Raw genomic sequence first — 15,235 nt, forward strand, 5'->3', positions numbered from 1 at the left:
TATATGTGGAAAAAAATATGAAAGAAGCATATGCATTCAGACAGACAGATCAGAGTTCACTTTGTGCATATAAAATATTTATTAGCAGACAACAAAGAGGAACACATAAAAAAAGACCCACAGAAATCTGTCTGGTGTGAACGTGTGCACATCAAACAAATGGAGGAGATGAGATGATGAAATCCAGGCAATTTTACTGCATTTTACTGCTGTGGAAAGATTAACAAGATTAATACTAAACCCACCTACATCTAAATTGAGTTTAGACACAAAATTTCTTAATAAATGAATTTGACTTTTATTGTCTTGTGACTTGAACTCACCTTTGCTTTGTTTTGTACTGGTAAATAAAGTTTAAATTCAGCCGGCAGCTCGTCCTCAGAATACAGCCGGTCTGAGAAATAAACCCTTCTGATGCGACAGTTTGCGTGGATCTGCACGACAATAAGACCAGCATTATTAAACCTCTTAAAACCTTTCAAAACATTTCCTTTAAACACTATTTAACATATAAGTGCTTTTCCATTGACTTTGGTTTATATTTGCATACATATCATAACCAGTACTCTATATTAGTCTATATTAGTGCAGTTTGTGTCTCATCGCCTGCTCACCTGCACTCGCAGCGTCTCGATATAATTGGTCCCATACGCTCGCCGTGTGAAATCTGACAGGTTGAACTGGATTTGATTCCAGCCGTCGTCGAGTCTCATGGGCATTGTGCAGATGAAGGGCTTTACACGAGTCGTACTCTGATAGTTACTCGCCCTAAACCGCCGTCGAACGTTCTTATCGTCCAGTACCTAAAACCAGATCAAATACAACATACAGGAATATCATTCACACTCACTCCTCTTTTCAAATCAAATCTGCTGTTACTTTTATCCAAATAACAAGCTGCACAGCACTTTTTGGATTTTTGGATATTACAGCACGATTCGTACCTGAACTTCAAATGTGAAATACTTTTTGAGATTCTTAATGATCATTACGAGGAAGGGAAGTTTGATGCCAAGGGTCTTCTTTGGGTCTGCTGGACACGTGATGTAGGTGGTGCTGTCAACACGAGACACACACACAAACATAAACATCAGGCTTGCTCATAACACTGATGTATTTAATGAGAGATGGAGTGTCACACACACTTACCTCACATTGGTTCCCTCCACCTCAAGTACCAAAGACTGGATGTCATTGTCTGTAATCCGTTTAATGTGTCCATTTCTGACCTATTGCATAAAATATACAAGCACACACCATCACAAATGGATCAATTACAAACATATTAACATATTACTTAAAGGTACAGTGAAGGTGAAGTAATTATGTAGGGTTGCAAAGGGGCTGAAAGTTTACGGTATTTTTTCAGAACTTAATCTAGGGAATTTTGAAAATATTCCAAATTGGAAACTTAATGGGAATTGTTTGGAAATTTAAGGAAATGTATATAAACTATATCATATACAAACAAAAATAAACATTTTGCTTGGTCAGAAGCAGACAAGTATGCAAGGTAAAACAAATTTTAAAGAATCCTGATACTTATGCTCATCAAGACTGGATTTATTTGATCAAAAATCTTTCAGAAATCATTCCAATAATATGAATAATGCTGCAAGATAACTACATTTAAGTTATGCATTTATCAAATTCCCCATTTATTCCCTTATATTCCCGTTAATTCCCATGGAAAGTTTCCAGCCTTAAACATTCCAGAAATTTTGCAACCCTAGTATTATGGTAATGCTGTGGTACTTCAATATTATGAAGATAACCATACATTCCTCAATATTACTCAAATACCATAGTGTTTACATGGCACTTTAAGGTACAATTATGGTAAAAGTATATTATTACGCTCATGTTTGTGCCCAAAAATGACATGATGACATAACCATGTCAAAATATCATGGTATTTACTGTAACTTTAAGTATTCTTAAGTACTGCACGAGGCTGTAATATTAACCAGATGATAAAATTATACTCTACCTACACTCAATGTGTACGTGTAGTTGTACAAATGGGCGTATGCAATAATGCATAATATACACACCTGTAGTCATCTCATTCATAATGTTAGCTGTCTATTATTAGCCTAAGTTGAGCTAACTCTCTCAAGCTAACATATTATTTTATAAACATAAGTTTCTGCTCACCTTCTTGTCCCATATCTGCAGGGGTTTGCTGCCGATGCTGTAGAGGATGGATAGAAATCCGCTCTGAAATGTGTTTTTAAACATAATCCTGTAGATTTAACGCAAATAAACTCGCATTAAACACCGCTTATCTGCTTCCGGCTGGATCGCGCGCCTCTCGACTTTTGGTTCCGTTTACAAACACACAAATAAAGACTAATTTTGATCGTATATTAAGTGAAAGTGTGGTATAAGTTGTGTGATTTATCCTCGCAACAGCACGGTGAGGGGTTTTTGGAGTTTATTTTGGAGTTGCTAGGAAACGTGACGTGATCCGGTTGTCACATCGGACCCTTTAATGTTGACGCGGCTGTTGCTATAGTAACTGCAGCTGTGACAAAAGCCGCGTTGTAAAACTATTGCTTAATTTTAATAGTATATATGCTATATTATTTTATTTTTGACAACATAAGTATAATATTAATATAAAACAATATATTTTATTTAAAACATTTTTTTATTTAAAATAAAATATATAAAACAAATGAAATCTGTAGTAAATACATTTCTTTTTATAAGTAATACGACATTTCGCTTATTTTTTTAAAACTATAAAAATATAAATTTAATACAAAATACTGACATAATCATACTCTTTTTAGTATGCAATATGTATGCTGTTGGCAGCATGCTACATTTCTAAGTGTGTATTGAACATACATACATACAACATACATATATATGATTGTTTTTATTTCATAGCATGTTTGTCACACTTAAATGTTTCAGATCATGAATCAAACTTAAATATTAATCAAAGCACTTTTTCACACAAGGCCACGTGTGTTTGGATTTTGTTTTCTCTTCATAAAAAAAACCTTTGTTTAAAAACTGCATGTTGTGTTTACTTGTGCTTACTTGTGAATCTGAAACATTAAAGTGTGGCAAACATGCAAAAAAAAAAAAAAAAGGAGGGGGACAACACTTTTCACACCACTGTACATACATACATACATGCATACACACATACATACATACAGTACAAGAACCATTTTGGACATTGTTATCAGTAACCAGTTATTATTATTAATATGATGATAAATGGACACTGAATTACATATAAAACGGCAAGACCATGAGACAAATGTCCTTCATTCAGCATGCAGTCTTGATTTTCCAATGCATTCAGTGATAACTCAATAATAACAGACACTATATGATGATCTATGTTACATTACTGATACAACAGAAGATTTGATGCAAAGATATCAGTGTAACCAAATGTTTAGCAGCGCCAATAACATTTCACACACTTGCAAGACACAGTGCTGCGTTTGTTCCTCCGAACCCAAATGAGTTTGTTAAAGCTATTCTCTGTCCACTGGTGTTCCAGGATTGTGCTGTGCAAGGCACATAATTCAAGTCAAACTCTGGGTCTGTTCGGTCCAGATTCAGGGTTGGAGGCAGGGTGCCATGGTAACACGCCAGCGCCGTGAACGCTGCCTCCAGCGCACCTGCGGCTCCCAGTAGATGACCTGTGGCACCTTTAGTAGAGGACACAGCCAGTGAATGTGCATGCTGCTGAAACAATCTTTTAATGGCCGTGTTCTCGGCGGCATCTCCTAGCGGTGTGGAGGTTGCGTGTGCATTGACGTACGTTACGTCTGAGGGAAATACTCCAGCGTCACGAATCGCAGCGGCCATACACCTGCAAAAGGTAGGAAACACAAGAAATAATCTGTTTTAAGGCAGTAGATGATGACTGAAGTATATACAGATGTACTGATATTCTGTCTGTTTTATAAAGTAAGTGAATTACCTAAAGGCTCCGTCTCCATCTGCGGTTGGTGCTGTGATGTGACTGGCATCTCCAGAGAGCCCGTAGCCCAGCACCTCTGCATAAACCCGAGCACCTCTCTGATGGGCGTGCCCATACTCCTCTAGAACAAGCACTGCTGCCCCCTCACCCATCACAAACCCATCTCTCTCTGGATGAAATGGACGAGAAGCCAGTCTGGGTTCCTTGTTCCAGCTGGTGCTGAGGGCCCGAGCACGAGAGAACCCGGCTATAGAAAGCGGGCTGACGCAGGCCTCCGTGCCGCCGGCGAGCATCACCACAGCATCACCGTGAGCGATAAAACGGGCAGCGTCACCAATAGCGTGCGCCCCTGTGGTGCATGCAGTTGAAACGGCGTGATTGGGACCCTTCAGTTTGTGTCTGATGCTTATGTGGCCGGCGGCCATGTTGACCAGGATGCGAGGTACAAAGAACGGACTGATCTTGTTGTAGCCACGTGTTTGAAATGCAGCCGCCGTTCGCGCGATCTCCTCCAGAGAAACCATGCCCATGCCCACCGCCACACCGGTGCTAAGCTGCTCCTCAAGGCTGTTGGGATACCACCCACAATCCTCTAGGGCCAGCTGGGCGGCACCTACAGCCATAACTGTGGCTGGTGACATACTGTTGATCTCCCCTTTGGATACAAATGTGTCCTCTTTAAAGTCTCCATCTTTATCTCCTCTGGGCACACTAGCTGCCACCTTGCATGGCACTGTTTTATATTCATCTGCATCCAGAGCAACTAAACCGCTCTCTCCACCAATCAGACGCTGCCAAGGAAGACCACTTCCTGTTCCGAGGGGTGAAACGAGGCCGATGCCTGTGATGACAACCCTCCTCTGACTCTGAGGTCTTTCTCTGTGGGTGCTGTATTGTCTCCTGGTGGTACTCAAACACGAGCAGGTCTTTAAAGTCCCACCACAGAGTCTCAGTAAGACATTCGGAGAGTATCTCAGTGACATGCTCAGCCTGACCTGAGAAGATAGAAGATACATAAGATCATGACATCACTGAAGCTCGTAAACACGTAGAATGTGCGTTAAGATTTTAACTAATATATTAAAAACATTATTTTGAGAATTTATTGAGATCATCTTTTGTGCTTCCAGAACATCTAACATTTTGTATACTAGGTCAGATGGTCTATTGCACCTGACCTTACTGTGCGTTTGCATTGGGCACATATAATAACAATAATAATAATAATTATTATTATTTTATAAAATGTTGTTTAAAATAGTTAAATAAATTAGAGCATATTTACATGACCATTACCAATACAAGCATGAAACCCTAATATAAACTCAAATATATTAAATATACACTTAAATATAACTCGCATAATGGACATAATGCCTTCAAGCTGGAATAACCTTGTAATGTTTTACCGCAATATCACAGTCATTAACTCCATATTATATATTTAGACACAGACATTCAGTTGTTTAATTAATTCAACTCAAATAAATGAACTTGAAGGTAAAATTAATTTAAATGAAACACTTACTTTAATCCACGTGAACTCTACAGTGGCTGATATAAACAAATCGAGCGAGACAGTAAGTGACGTAATTCCGGTTCATGGATAGAGCGTTCTATAATAAAAGTCCCGTGAGTGCTGTTTGAACAGTTCTCGATTAATACAGCCGAATAATTTGTTGAGCTCTTCTTTTTCATCTAATTTTAAATAAAACACGTCTGACCTTATCAAACGTATTTGTAAAAACGACCATTAATATAAATAAATACTACTATAATGTTTATTTTCGACAAACTTAGCGAACTATCTAAAGTGAAGTATTTAAACACTTCTTGGACAGTATTTTTAGAAACCGAAAAGTCACCTGTGCGGATATAATTTTAATTCTAATATAGTTTTAAAAATATTTCAAAATAAAAAAGAAATGGCCAAAAAATATATTTACTGAAATATACTAGTCAACCTTTGAAGTGGATCAAAAGCTTTCATAATATATATTTTGAAATATATGTATATATATATATTTATTTATTTATTTATTTATTTATTTATTTATTTATTTATTTATTTATTTATTTATTTATTTATTTATATATATTTATATATATATATATATATTTATATATTAGGCTACAGCTTTTATATTCACCCCGTATTGGAAGAAAAACTTTGTTACAAACCTGTAAACATAACAGGTTAAAAATGTTAAAATGAAATATATTTCAACTACAAAAATATACTTTTTTATAATTAAACATTTTATAATTTAAACTTTTAGGTTTTTATATAAGTTTTTTTTTTAACTTTTATATTTGGCCAGGAAAAAATATACGTTTTTTGCCATAGGTTGTAAAATTAGAAATGTATTTGTTGCCCTCTGAAATACATTTTGAGATAAATATGTAAATATATATAAATATATTTTAACTTAACAATAATTTAATTAAGCTTTACTTTACAAAATGTATTTAGCATATATTTAAATCATATTTTTGGTCAGAAAAATCTATTTTTATTTCGAATTACAAACAGCAGATTATGAGGTCGATTTACAAACGGCGGTTTGGCGCCCGTTGCTACGGAATTGTGCTACGGAGGAGAAGACGACTTTTCTCATTACACCCTTCGACAAGTGTTTCAAACTATAACATTATACAACAGAAATGACTAACACAAATCAGAGTTCCCAGTTAAATCTCTGTTCTTCAGAGTCACTGAGGTAAGTTATACGGATGTGATAAATTCATTGTGGATTATGGTGTGAACTTTTGAGGATGAGCCTTTATTATCCGACTCCTCTACACTGAATAAACTTTCTTTTGTCGACTCCAGGAAAACAGGAGACTTTGAAGAAGGAGGGGTTGGCAAACTTTCCCTCAGTGTGGTGAGATTGTGGAGGCAGAAGGAGGAGTTTTACCTCAGCGCAGTGAGTTTAAAGAGGCATAAAGGAGGAAAATGCGCTTCATGCCTCCTGCTGAGGGAGGAACCGCTTTATCTGCACCTGACACAAAGCCAGAGGAACAGAAAGCACCAGATTTATATTTGTTATGGCATTAACAGACCTGTAGATTTTATTGCTGTGTAGTTTTTGTGTTGTATTGTATAAGATGTTGTGTGAAAGCTCTTGTGCAGTGCGGTTATTGCCTCTGGCCCTCAGAGGAGACTGGATCACACTGGAGCAGAAGATCAAAACTTTAGACAAAGGAGATCCAGAGCTTCTTCTGTTTGATGAGGTGAGATGAAGCTTTTGTTTTATTGCACGATTTATATGTGATGAATTCAGAATTAAAATGAATGTTTGACACTCACTGCATTAATGATATAAAAATATTAAAGCAAGTTTCCTGTGAAAATAAATGATGCTGGAGATGGAAAAAAGTCTCACAAGATTTTAAGTGGATGTGTGAAATCAGTTTACAGGTTCACGTAAGCACTTTATTTTAGTGCTGGGCAAAGATTAATCGCGATTAATCGCATACAAAATAAAAGTGGGGCTGCATTATATATGTGTGTGTACTGTGTGTAATTATTATGTATATTTAACCACACACACATACTGTACATATATACTTTTTTATTTATTTATATATACATAAAATTACACACAGCACACTCATATGTTATGCAAAAAAGCATTTTTATTTTGTATGCGATTAATCGTGATTAATCTTTTCCCAGTACTATTTTTAAGTTTTAGTTTATCACACATTGACAAGCAGAATATCTTCACAAATAAATTCCTCTTTTTTTGCTTGTTATTTCAACAGTATTTTGATGTTCTATCCTTTCAAACCTGATATACTTTTGTGTAATGTTTTAAGCTGGTAAGCTTAAGTAAGCTAATTTGATACTTTTTAATGTGATATAATAACTTTTATGCATTTTTAGATGCATACAGTATTAAAAATAGCTAAATAATAATAAATAAAGTCTTTTTCTTTATGTAATATCCTTTTTAGTTAACTTTCCCTTTAAATCCATTCATAACTCTGTGCCAGAAATCTGTCGTCATTGTAATGGATGTTCTTTGTATCTGGACTGTATTTTAAATTAATTAGCCTCTTGTGTAAACCCACACACTTAAACCACACTAAAAGATCTCTTTTACTGTAAGTACACTACTGAATCATTTCTTCCTGCAGTGAAATATTGAATTTCTGATTATTTATTCTGTCTCTTTCCCTCAGGACTCAGGTTTAAACCTCCTGATGGTCGTGGTGCGAGACAACCGTCTGTCTATTCTTGACAGATTACTGGATCTGGGGGTCAATATGAATGACAAAACAAAGGTAGAAGTTTCCCACAGTCTCTCAAATAACTAACTTCACAGAAAAAAACTTTTACCAACATTTACCACTCATCCAGATGTTTTTCATTACTAGCACACTATTACGTATTTTAATGAAAATGGTTTGATGGTTTAGCAGCTCATTAAAAATGTTTTTAATATTATGTGAAAGAGATGTCTTAACAGATCATTTGCAATCTGCAATTCCACATGTTTTTGCTTCAGACACACCTTGCTAAATTTATTTTCTTATGATATTAAAAACCTAATTTAAAGACTTCTAAGTCTATAAAATGTCTTTACATATTCATTTATTTCATGTATTATTTTATTTTAATGACTAGTTAGGGTACAACAGTCAACAAGTGGCCAGCATACCTATAATGGGAGTGCAGAAATGTAATCTAGTTAAGAAGTGATAAGCAATCTGTGTTATAGTTTGATGACTTTACTATTATTAGAATGTGTTGGAAATATTAATAGTAAGCAATGAGTAGGTGTGTCCAAACTTTTAATTAGTAGTATGTCAATGGCAATATCCGCTGTGAGTTTACTAGCTGTGTGAGACACACAGTCACAGCTGGTGAATAATTGTCTCTCTGTGGGTGTTTATAAGCTCAGCACACATCAACAGTCAGCAACGGGTCAGATCTGACGGGGTGGATTGGAAAAGTAAAGGCGGAGAGGTGACAGAACGTTTGGAAAAGTTTTTAGTGCGGGAGTGAGTGGGTGAGAGGATTTTTATGCAAACCTTCAAGGCTTTTTGCCACATCTGCTGCTCTTGCTAAAACCTAAACGTATTTTTACATTTTAATCTTCTTGGGATTAGAGTATATTGCATAAAGAGTGAGCTCACTTTACCTAAACCATATATTTAAAACCGCTTAACCCTAAATCTAATATAAATTGAGCAGTGGTAGAGCATTGCATTAGCAACACAAAATGTCATGGGTTCGAACCCAGGGAACATAAATACTTATAATAAAAAATGTACACCTCGCTTTGGATAAAGCGTCTGCCAAATGTTTAAATTTAAAATCAAAATGTTCCTTATTTACAGTTTGCATTGTAAGATGCAGGTATACTGTATAACTTGTAGATGGACTTTTTTGTTGCGCCAGGAAAAGATCTAGTTGCAGAAATGTCATCTTCAAAGTGATTTTACATCGAGAAATGTCTTGAAACAACAGATTGTTTATGTTTTAACTGAAGGTTCTTATATATGGATCCTGTAAATGTGTGTTTTACAGTGAGAATATTAGTGCTGTATTTCTTTTTCTGGAATCATGGGAGAATCATTAGCAGGAACTAGACTTAGGCAAATACTGAAGAAAATATTGTCAGAGTCAAACTGACCACTATAATGCTGTGTTCTGAATGATTGTCAGGGTGTTGTAATGTTGTCAATAAAGAGTTATTTTAGGGTGTTGTGAGGTTCAGGTGGTTGCTTACTGGCCCAGGTTAAAGAACACTAATGCTGCGTCCGAAAACTCAAGGCAGTGACTCGTTGCCTCGCTGCCTCATGAGGAAATGACTTCGGAGGCATGAAGCTAGCTCAGAGAAAGACTTTCGGACACACTTCTAAGGCAGCGTGTTTGAAATTTAAACAGAGGGCGCCTTTGTGATAACTAATCACATATTTGAAAACTACAATACTAATTTCTCGCTAGAAATGCAATTAAAAGGTGTAAAAAGTACAAATATACCTTTATTTACACTAAATTGGTGGTCCAGTCGCGTCCTCGGCCGCCATTTTATTTTTTCGAACTCGACCGGACTCGACCAATCACATTCTTAATGTACGTCCACGCATAGGTATCTCAGGAGACAGGAAGTAAACCAAACATTGAATTCGGACATGCCTTGATGCCTTGCTGCCTTGGAAAGCTGCCTCAGAAGGCAGCAATTTAGAGTTTTTGGACGCAGCCTAAATCTCCTTAAACCTCTTTGATATTCAGGATCAGGTCCCTGCTTCAGTATCAACCTGTGGTTGATTACTATATTCAAGTCACATTTATTTTTATAGAACTTTCTACAATCTTTCAGTGCTTTAAAGCAGCTTTACATGAAACATCTGAAACCCTGGTTCCCTGAGAAGGGAATGAGACGCTGCTTCTCCCTTGCCATACGTCTGGCGTACCTGTACACCCGCTTTGACATATGCCAGATAAAGTGTGCGTTCCTTTCCTCCTTATTTATGCTATCTGGCTTCCGCCTATGACATCACGCCCAACCATTGGTCGAATTTGATATACTGTACATACTCAGATGCTGTCATGCTGTAGACGTTCCCCATAGCATCAGCTCTGACGCAGCGTAAAGTTCCTTCGAAAGGGAACTAAGAAACAATAATATGTATAATAAAAGCCTCATAAATGTCCTTATCAATAGTTTATAATCTAATGAAATGTCATATACTTTTTCATTAGCCTCTTTCACACAGTAATTCTGTTAAATTACCATGAATTTACCAATAACTACAAAAATGTGCTGTTCACACATGCAGTGACGTTCCGTCTTTTTACCAGTAAGACATCATTCACACATCAGTATCAAAATACCGGTAAACTCGGAGAGAAAGCGGAAGTTACCTGTGCCACACGGCCGGCGAGCTCCGTGTCGTATTTGTAAACAACGGCGGGTTATGACTTAATATCCACGGTCCGTATTTTGTTGTTTTCACATCTGTGGCAAACGGTTGCAAAGTTGCTCGTGACCAAACAAATAGCGTGAGGCGGCGTCAACCTGCGCTTGGCTTCACAGATGGTGTGCTAAGGACGTATATGGCAAATAGACGGTAAGCTGTTTTAAACAACTTTGGTGAAGAAATGTGGATGTTAACTTCAGGTATGCTCGACTTTTAAGCAGCATCTGTGTGGAAACGTCCGGGGGTAAACGCGTCACCTGTATAAAAACTTTCTGATTGGCCCGATCTGTCAGCGCGGTCTGACGTCGTCCGTTCTAAATGCCGGTAATCCTATATTTTTCGTTCACACATAGCGCTTACCGGTAAATTACTGGTAATCTTACAACCTGTCTTACTGGTAAATTGGGAGCACTGATTTACCGGAAAGGTTCTGTTCACACATGACATGTTAACTGCAAATTACCAGTAAAGACTGTATGTGTGAAAGGGACTATTGACTATCAAACATGTTGTCAATTAATTTCATAAATAGGAGGCGTCATATTAAACAAGACATGCCTTTCCATGCACGTTGGAAGTTTACTTAATCCAATTGTGTTGGGACAACATAGATTAACTAAAACAATGAAGAAGACTGAGTTTTTAGCATGCTTTGCTCTCATGACGAATGAAGACACTAAATGTTCAAATTAAGTACTAAACTGTGTGTTTTTAAGCAAGATGAAAGTTATAAGGACTTGTTAGTGTTTGTTGTTGAAATTCAAGAGTTTTCCATATGTCAGTTTTTAGGGGTTACCAAGTGTGAGTGTTTCACTTAGGTTCAGGGTAATACCATTCTGGCATGTATGCAACTTTACTCATTAAGTAATCATGTGCAAATACTTGTGCTTCCTGTCAGCATGCATTACATATAAACAATAAAGATGAATAAAAAATTGTCCAACAAAAGCAAGTAAAATTCACAAATTGAATTTTCAACATGAATTTCAGTGAGTGAACTTAATTTTTACTTGTAAATATAATCCCCACTGCTTATGTTAAGATACATCCAGTCATTTGTTCGATTCAATTCTATTTATATAGCAATTTTTACAATTGTTTAATTGTTCCAAAGCAGCTTTACATTAATATAAACAAGAGAAAACAGAAAAAGCATAGGACAATAAAGTAGCCCAGTATACAGCAGCGATTAATTTGTACTAGTAAGTGGAGTAACAATGTAACGTATATGTAACATAACGTAAGTCTAAGTTAAACTAATGTCAGACTCCCAAGGAGTTGAAACATTTCTAGAAGAAAACCCTGAGGAAAAAGCCCTTGGGAGAAAAAAACCCTTGAAAGAGAGCCAGAAAAAGCTGATCCTATTGAAGATATATTATATATTGAGTATGTGAAATTGTATGTGAATTAAGAGTTTTAATAAATTAAATGAAAAGTTAAAAACTTAGAAATAAAGGGAAGCAGTCAGTGGAGATTGTGTAAAAATAAGTGTCATCATTTTATAGGCTAAACCAACAAGCTATTTTTTTTTTTTTTGAGTGATATCATCAAGTGCTCCTCCACACTACACACGTACAACATTGAAACGTCTTTGAGATTGTAACCGGACCATTACTTTACAAGAAACGCTATATTAACAGAATTTACAGAGCTACAGTTGCCAACGTCTGACAGGGAAAACCCATAATCATTTAGAAAACAAGCGCATCTCTCCTCAACAAGCCGTGTGATTTGAGTTTCATCATCTGCGGCACAGACGGGTAAATTCTGAGGCTTAGGGGTTCGTTCCGAATTGTTGAACTTTAAAAGAACCACTAATTATACGAGTTGCAAAAGAAGAAAAATATAAGTAATGAATTACTACAAATGTCATTTACAACATATAGGCATCAATCTCAATTCAGAGGAGCCGTCTGTTTGGCTGCAATGTTGTTTCCACTCAATTTGATTTTTGGACTTGTTTTATGGCTGATGTACTTTATTTTCCATTCTTTGATTTCGCAAAGGTCATTAGTGCTTTTCTCCATCCATCACTTCAGAGTCAGGAGAAACATCTAGAGAAATTGAGAGAGTTGTGTGTCTGTATATTGTCAGATTTAGTGTAAAACCCAAGATGTTTGGAGCATTGTTGAAGTCTTAACTGTGTAGACCTGCAGTGAGTAATACTTCAATATTCCAAACACCTTTTGGTTTGGGATCGTCTGGCGATGTCGTTATCAATCAAAACCAGTTAAGGAGTTTGCGGTAGTTTAATGCAAACCACATTGGGTCTAGTCTGAAACGATTTACAGAAGAATTCTTCTGTGTAATATCTTCCATGCGTTTTTGGAGGTGTCTGGTTGCTCGCTCAGACACAGGAGAGCGGGTGTGTTAAGGGCTTTGAAGGGATTTGGGTCGCCCTTGGGTGTCAGGAATGGGGATCCAATGTTTAGGGATACAGCTGGTTCCCAAAATCTCTGTGGTTTAGAGAAGAGAACACGGGAAGCCATTTTAATATAGCAAGGAACGTAAAAGATACTTTGTTAATCATTTTTTTGCTTACATTTCTGGTCTCCTTTGAAATTGATATTTCAAATAGTTTCAGACAAATGTGACCCTGTCTGTGAAATCCAGATTTGGAGCATCCAAGTTTGATTCACATTGATTTCAATCTTTGACATGATCTTATTCAGTTATTAAAGATATCAAGGTTATATTTTCACAAGACACGGAACAAAAATGAATTGAATTTGACATTTTGTGCATTTAATCTATTACAATATCGTTTTTAGTGGTTTCTAGGCGTATCACATTTGTTTTAAATCAACATATGTGAACATGACTTAAGTTAGGACTACATGAATAATGTTGTATTAAAGCAATATTGCTAAAACTGGGTTGGGATTTCCAGTCCCCAGCATGCTTTGCATGAGACTAAATAATGAGAGTAAATGTCAAAATAAAAAGTTATTTAATAAAGGGTATTTGAAAGAGTTTTTGTTTTGTTGTTGGGTTGTTACCATTGTGCAGATGAGCCAAGTATTTGCTTTGAATGAGAACAGTCTCATTGACATCTATCAGTTATTTAGTGTTGTTTTGATCAGAAAGCATTAAACTGTAAGAGTAAATGTCTTGATTTTTAAAGCATTTACGTTGGAAGTGTTTATGCTATAATCAGCTTCTGTTTCAGTTGAGTGTTAGTTATGGTTAGCTTGCTAATGTGTGCTGTTGTTGTGGTAGATTAACTTTATATTTTGAAGTTTAAATAGAACGAACAATTTCGTGCAATCACTTACCTTAAAACAATTGAGCAAATTCAATGAATATTTTTTGTGAATGGTCTTCACATTATGTAGGATAATTTTATGTAGAAAAAGAAAATGATTTTAGCTGCCACAGCTTCACAGACAGTAAGTCACTTTCTATAAAATAAATCATCTGTTTTAATGGATAAATGTAAATGTAAAGTTTTTGTTGCATGCATTCTGATGAACCTAGCAGATTTCTTGCCATTGCTTTTTTTACTTTCAAACTTTTTAAACCATATAGTGGCTGAAATAAATTAAGTTTTTGGTAGAAATGTCAGATTTATCTTATAATATGTTTTAAAACAGCAGTCTGCTGTGTTTTTCACAGGGTTGCCCCCTTGCATTCCTGAATAAAACCCACGTCTGTCTTTTACATGAGGTTTTTAAGCTCAAACCACACTTGCTTCTGTTAGTGTTGGCATAGAAACCCTGCTGGTATTCAGCGCTCCATTCATCTTCACTATTAAGAAGTATTTCACACGGGACTACACTTCATTATTTGATACCTTATATGTTTATGTAAATGTTTTAGACTAATAACAGCTTTTGTATGCTCGTATGCTGTTTTAAGCTTTTGTTATGCAATGTTTCTGTAAATTTCTTTGTGGTTTACCTCACTACACTATAAACAGTTCTAATAGCATAAATTACATGCAATAAATCCAAATGTATCAAGAGTGTTCTTGAGAGAAGCAGCATTTATGATGAAATGTTTATGTTCCTGTGTTTGATGAAGAGAGATCTTATGAGATCTGGGGTCATCTTGTAACCCCTGGTGATCCCTCTGGAATGTCATTCTAACTGTGTGTCTGATTCACATGAACAGATAAAGTGATGTTGTGTCTGTCCTCGGATAACTTCTCATTATAGCTTTGCACGCCTTTGGGAGAATAAAATAAACTCAGTGTATAAAACTGATTCCCAAAACAACACATTTTTTTATGTGAATGTTTTTATCGTAAATGTTACTTTTGTTAAATGAATTTTGTTATTACTCACTTTCCCTGAAAACCATCTGGGCTGTCCACACGGAGACGCATATCACTGTATACGTATA

At 36.1% G+C, this 15,235-nt stretch overlaps 3 protein-coding genes across 4 annotated transcripts in view; 1 reads left to right on the top strand and 2 right to left on the bottom strand.

Annotated features, from left to right (window-relative positions):
- Positions 1-263: 263 nt before the first annotated feature.
- Positions 264-2,382, bottom strand: cfap20 (cilia and flagella associated protein 20). The gene is made up of 5 exons (XM_055219815.2): positions 2,158-2,382; positions 1,150-1,229; positions 945-1,056; positions 615-803; positions 264-434 (listed from the first exon to the last, which is right to left on the bottom strand). Exons 1-5 carry the CDS (start codon positions 2,239-2,241, stop codon positions 279-281), a joined length of 621 nt encoding a protein of 206 aa, XP_055075790.2. The 5' UTR covers positions 2,242-2,382; the 3' UTR covers positions 264-278.
- A 352-nt stretch (positions 2,383-2,734) lies between these two features.
- oxsm (3-oxoacyl-ACP synthase, mitochondrial) lies at positions 2,735-5,619 on the bottom strand. The gene is made up of 3 exons (XM_055220566.2): positions 5,484-5,619; positions 3,956-4,950; positions 2,735-3,844 (listed from the first exon to the last, which is right to left on the bottom strand). Exons 2-3 carry the CDS (start codon positions 4,936-4,938, stop codon positions 3,442-3,444), a joined length of 1,386 nt encoding a protein of 461 aa, XP_055076541.2. The 5' UTR covers positions 4,939-4,950; positions 5,484-5,619; the 3' UTR covers positions 2,735-3,441.
- Positions 5,620-6,451: 832 nt separating this feature from the next.
- Positions 6,452-15,235, top strand: part of trpn1 (transient receptor potential cation channel, subfamily N, member 1) — a 39,323-nt gene continuing 30,539 nt past the window's right edge. Inside the window, exons 1-3 of one of the 2 annotated variants that reach the window (XM_073858651.1) lie at positions 6,452-6,675; positions 6,789-7,189; positions 8,144-8,245. In XM_073858651.1, coding sequence (XP_073714752.1) covers positions 7,064-7,189; positions 8,144-8,245 — 228 coding nt within the window. In that variant the 5' untranslated portion in view covers positions 6,452-6,675; positions 6,789-7,063. Of the gene's footprint in view, positions 6,676-6,788; positions 7,190-7,959; positions 8,066-8,143; positions 8,246-15,235 lie in introns of those variants that run through there. The other variant, XM_073858652.1, reaches the window with a different exon arrangement.

This window comes from Misgurnus anguillicaudatus, chromosome 20 (assembly GCF_027580225.2).
Source record: "Misgurnus anguillicaudatus chromosome 20, ASM2758022v2, whole genome shotgun sequence".
Lineage (NCBI taxonomy): Eukaryota > Metazoa > Chordata > Actinopteri > Cypriniformes > Cobitidae > Misgurnus > Misgurnus anguillicaudatus.